Here is a 5,254-nt window from a genome sequence, read left to right as displayed (position 1 = left end):
AGACCAAAAACTTAAAGCAATAGGAAAAAGCACTGGGTCAAAAATTGGGGGTTGAAGAGCGATTTCTAATAAATCAGAAATCCAAGTGCGAATACCTTTTTCGCGAATCGGCCTCAGCGGCAAAGAGTTCAGGAATGGAGGGCTATGAGTGCAAGGGAACAGTTGGCCCACCGCCACTTGTTCGACGGCTTCGGCATTATTGAATGATGGACCCAAGTAGAATTCATTGAGGTCAGCACTAACTTGTGTAAGGAAGTTTGGATTTACATATGGCCTAGTAAGGAGTTTCTGAAAATCTTCGAAACTAAAGGAATCATCAGATTGAGTTTTTGAAGTGGCCATTGGAAACAAAATACAATTTTGACAAGGTTTGCCTGGGAAACGTAGCAGAAAAGCAAGAAGATGAACAATAAAATAGCAAGGAAGAAGCGCGAAGTATAGACGTGGTCAAGTGGTGCAATGAAATGGCGTGTCCTTTTGGTTTATAAGGGTTTGTAACGTTGCACTTTTTCAGATTGTAGAAGTAAATAATGATTGAAATTTTTGGGATTTTCAAATATTGCTGGAAAATATAAAGTGAATATGGCAAAGATTAATAATTAGTATTAATTTTGCCATATTGGGGGGTAATTGTTGACACACTAAAAATGCAGCCCAAATCGAATAGCCCAATTGAGGAATTTCCAAATCAAATAGCCCAAAGAATGAAACTCAATTGGACAATTCAGGATAAAAGTCCAGACAGGGTTATTAATGAATGCAATGGAAGCCCACGAACACAGTAACATCATCGCCCAAACTTGCAAGACGCCCAAGATCTGAGCGAATGGAGTGCCTTACAGTCGCCCAGAGCGATGACCCTGTTTTCGCCCATACCTTCAAATCGTCCAGGATCTTAGCAAACATAAAATGTTATGGTTATCCAGAAATGCAGTTATTGAAGCAGTTATTGAATAACTTTATCACATTCCACGATTCAAGGAACCCAGTTGAAGGCGGTTGAATGACAAAGAGTAGTGGCAGCAGTTAGAGACGGCAGTTCCACGACAAGTTAGCCACCATAAAGAAAATGGGTAGTTATAAAGCAATCAAACAATTTTCAAGCGGTTTGTCACGAAGAAATCATCAAGGGAATATAAAAGGAAGAGAAGACAAAGAGAAAAAAACTCCCGAATCAAACACTCTCAAACAGAGAATATGCAATTTCAATTTTTTAGTTTAAACTTAAACATTTCTTTTAGTACTCGTATGCTTACGCCCCTTGGAGGCATTCTGTTTAGTTCCAATTGTAAATCATCATCAATAAAATACCTCTTTTTGAGACTTTGTCTCAAGAGATTTGTTCCTTACACAATCGTTTGATCTCTTTTTAATTATTAGCGACTACCCGCGCGAGACAACATGTAAATTCAAAAATTTGTATACTTTTTAACCCTCACGTTATTCAAAAATCACAATTAGAAAATCCGAAAAGAAAAATGCTCAAACGGTGGTTGAATGCCATTTGTCATACAATATATAACGTACTGTCTTATTGTTTGCACATATGCACAGGCGCACAGGCATGCATACACACAAGTTTCGTCTGTTGGAGCTCTCCTGCTTTGAACTTCACTCAGATTGAACGTCTCTTTCAATTTTTCCGTTCTTTTCGTTTGTTTTCTTCTTTTTAAGCCGATGTGGGCTCAAACTTAGGGTTTAAATTCATAAAAAAAAAATAATAATAAATAAATTCAACAACCTCTTTGGGCGGCGTCAGTAACGTCAGATCTTAGTGTGTTTTTCATTTTTATAGCGTGAAGCATCAACGATGGCACCAAGAGGAAGACCCAGAAAGGTTTTTACATTTTTATTTTTCATCACGCATCACTTATTTTTTGAATTTTTCGTTTTTCTGCCTACTTCTTGTTTATTTACTGATTGATTTCTCTAATTTTTACTTCGTTTATTATTTTGGTTTTGATATTTAGCCACGATTAATGAGGATTGACGCAGCTGTTGACGCCATGACTTCATTCGGCTTCTCGGAAGAGATAGTACGGAAGACAGTAAAAGAACTTCTCAAGGTTCTTTCTTATTCTTTCTTTCATTTTTCTATTAGCCCTAACCAAAAATAAAAAAAAAAAAGAAGAAGAGGGAAATAAAGAGAAAAATTCAGTTGGGCTTTACTTTATTTAAGTTATTCAGTTTTATATGCATCTCGACAATAAATTGCTCGTCGAATTTATTGACAACGTAATTGAAAAAGAAAAAGGGTAAACAATGAGAACTGAGCTTGTTGTTATCGTTTTTGCTACTGCTAAAATAAATTTCTTCAACATGAATGAAAATGCATAGGGAGTAGAGTAGTGTAGAATTGACAATAAAAGAAATAAAAATATCACTCTACCTGAGAATTTGATCTACAAATGACTATTTCTCTCTTGCTTGCGTGTGTATTTGTTACGTGGCTATGGATGCTAATATGCAAGATTAATTGTCATTTATGAAATGACTATACATGGTTAATATTTTACTTGCATTTTCTTAACTAAGGAATACGGTGGAGATGAAGGATGGCGTTTCATTGAGGATAACTCCTACATAGAACTAATTGAGGCAATTTTTCGCAGTGCAGAAGGAAATAATCAAGAGAAAAGTGCACGACATGAAAACCACACGAAGGTATCGATTGATGGCACTTTTGTATTTCTTTACCTAGTTATGGTTTCGCTTGGTGCATTGAACTTCTCTTATTGTTGATGGTGAGTTTGAATTTTCTAATTATGTATGGTCAATTTTCGTGGAACTTGCCCTTCTCTTGAAATATAAATCAAAAGAAGCAAAGTAGTAATGAGGTGTTTATATGCACCAGGAGTTGAAAGTAGGAAAAAAGTTTTAGATTAATATTTTATTGTGTGATTGTGTGGTTAAAAATAAGTATGTAGAAAAAAAAGAGTTCAAAAATAGAGAAAAGCCTCCTGCACGGGCCCTGTGCAGCCTGTACAGGGCATTTCGCATGGGGGGTGGACCCCATGTGTATGTACCTGTACAGGCTCTGTGCAATAGAGCCTGTGCAGGTAGCATTTCTCTAAAAAATAATGGTTGTCAAACATGTGCTTAATTGCTTGTTCTTCTCTGAAGAGCCTTAATAATCTTGAGTTTTGTACAAAGTATTAGGATATGTCCTTTCTTATCTATCTCTAAGAAATGCCGTTTTGCTGTTTAGAGATGGAACAACTTAAAGAGGAGGAAAGTCGAATCAAAAGTAATAAATTGATATCCTGTTCTCTGTATTATTTGGGAAGAAAGCAGGGATAAAAACCACTTTATAACAGTTAACCGAAGCTGAGAGAAAAACCACTTTATGAATTAATTCCATCAGATTTTCGTGTAATTTAGATGCTTGTGTCAAGGCTTGTTATATGTTTGGGCAGCCTCACTATTTCTGGCATGTTGGGCTAATTAAACTTTTTTGAAATAATTCGGCCCAGTTATTAAACGCGTTTTTGCCTCCATTAAAGGGCTGTGATCTGCCGCACACGTGGCTTACCTATAACTTTGGATTTGAACCGGTTCACCTGGATAGATATTGTACTTGGTCGTTTCATTTTTGGGGTGACTTACTGCATTATGTTTTTTTCTCGAAAGTTCTTTCTCGTTGTGTGAGTTAGGATTTTTCTGAAAATTAGTAACCCTTCGTCTTTGTGATGTAATCTCTGTTTTGATAAGATTGAGGGTTGTTTAGCATAATCAGTGAGAAATTTCTTTGGCTATTGATTTGTGTATAGAGAGGATAGAAGGAACTTAAAGAAATCCCTGATTTCTTCATACATTTGTATAATTTCTTTTTTGATACTAGTGGATTTAGAACTATATCTCTTGGCAGATACTCAACGGGTAAGTAGGGCATTGACCGAACATCCAGACCCCTTTAAGGGTGAAAAATCCTTATGTTCTTGTTTTAAATTTCTGCAATCTTGTTTTTGATTATACGAACGGCTTTACTACGCTCTGGGACCAACAAGGCTGCATTAAAATGTCCAGGTTCCTGTCGTTTATCATTCTGAGTGCAATTTATATGACTTAATTTTTTATTTTTCATTTTCTTTTTTGTTTCCAGGATGCACCAGCTGAGGCTTCTTGTGTAGCTACAGACTCCCTTCAAGTTACTGAAACAGCTGACGGCGCTCTTCTAGATGCTGTTGGGTCCTCTTCTGTGTCACAACTTCCATGCGCAAAAGGTGGTAGTATTTCGCCCCTGTTTGGCTCTCATTATTCAAAAACTCACTTCGGTTATCAAATTCAATTTTAACCACACAATTCATTGGATTTTAAAATGAAATTAGGATTTCGAAATATAGATGATTCATGAAATTTGAAAAGAATGTTCTTTGCAGAATCAAAGATGACCCAAATGAAAATTCATGGAAGGCATCGTCTACCTTGCTTTGGTTGGCTTGAGAGTGATGAGGAAGATGACCCAAATGATTTCGTATTTTTTAATGAGAAAGTAGAATCAACACCAACACTGCATCCAGATTTCTCAGAAGATCCAAAAAATGTGACTAATTCCAATGGCAAACGCAATTCCCCATGGGACGAGATACTTAGTGATCACCATGATACGAGCTTTTTGAACATTAGATAAGCGTTAAAGGGAAGTCTGGAGTTCATCTTCACCAGACCCAAACTTCTCCTCTCGCTTTCGATCGAGCTACTCTTTGCCCCACCGATAGGTTATACACTTTACCGAATCGGTAAGTAAAAAATGAGATAAGAGATGTTAGCATTAGCAGAAGATTTATCCAAGCTGCCTTTCCTTCGGCTTGTAACAAATGCTTTCAGAGGCATGATCGTTTACGCCCGGTCAAAGATGCATGTAGTAGAGACATCCTAAAGATTGTCATACTTAACTCTTATTCCTACTTGACTTGAATTGAATCTCGTTTATAAAAATAAAGACTTGCACAACTCATAAAAAGCCCGAAGTTTCATCCATAACCTAATGATTAGAACTTCAACCCTATGGTACGAAGTCCTCCATCTTTTCGTACATTTGGAGAACTTCCAGCTATTAAAGAGACGAAAAGCTATGTCTATGTGAAGTAAAAGAAGAAAAGGCCACCAGTTTCAAACAAAATTGCACTAAAGAAATGAAAAGGCAAGACAAAGCACAAAACTTAATAATTCAATCGGTGATAGTATTCTCCTGTCAATTGAAGTTAGTTGGATGATGAAGTGACCTCAATTGAAGTAAATATGAAGTCTGGTG

General features: G+C 36.6%; 1 protein-coding gene across 1 annotated transcript; it reads left to right on the top strand.

Moving 5' to 3' along the window:
- The first annotated feature begins 1,402 nt into the window (after positions 1–1,402).
- LOC111403085 lies at positions 1,403–4,901 on the top strand. Its single transcript, XM_023031453.1, has 5 exons — positions 1,403–1,837; positions 1,971–2,066; positions 2,536–2,664; positions 4,103–4,223; positions 4,380–4,901. The coding sequence occupies exons 1-5, from the start codon at positions 1,811–1,813 to the stop codon at positions 4,628–4,630; spliced, it is 624 nt and encodes a 207-aa protein (XP_022887221.1). The 5' UTR covers positions 1,403–1,810; the 3' UTR covers positions 4,631–4,901.
- Positions 4,902–5,254: the final 353 nt, after the last annotated feature.

The sequence above is a fragment of the Olea europaea genome, chromosome 11, assembly GCF_002742605.1.
Source record: "Olea europaea var. sylvestris chromosome 11, O_europaea_v1, whole genome shotgun sequence".
Taxonomy (NCBI): domain Eukaryota; kingdom Viridiplantae; phylum Streptophyta; class Magnoliopsida; order Lamiales; family Oleaceae; genus Olea; species Olea europaea.
Note: the sequence above shows the minus strand (reverse complement) of the source record. Positions and strands in the feature narration are given on the sequence as shown.

Excerpts from the sequence above, each read along its gene's own strand:
- LOC111403085 (XM_023031453.1), top strand. The coding sequence starts at position 1,811 with ATGGCACCAAGAGGAAGACCCAGAAAG. Across the intron at positions 2,665-4,102 it reads GACATGAAAACCACACGAAG|GATGCACCAGCTGAGGCTTC; the intron begins GTATCGATTGAT and ends TTTTGTTTCCAG. Across the intron at positions 4,224-4,379 it reads ACAACTTCCATGCGCAAAAG|AATCAAAGATGACCCAAATG; the intron begins GTGGTAGTATTT and ends TGTTCTTTGCAG.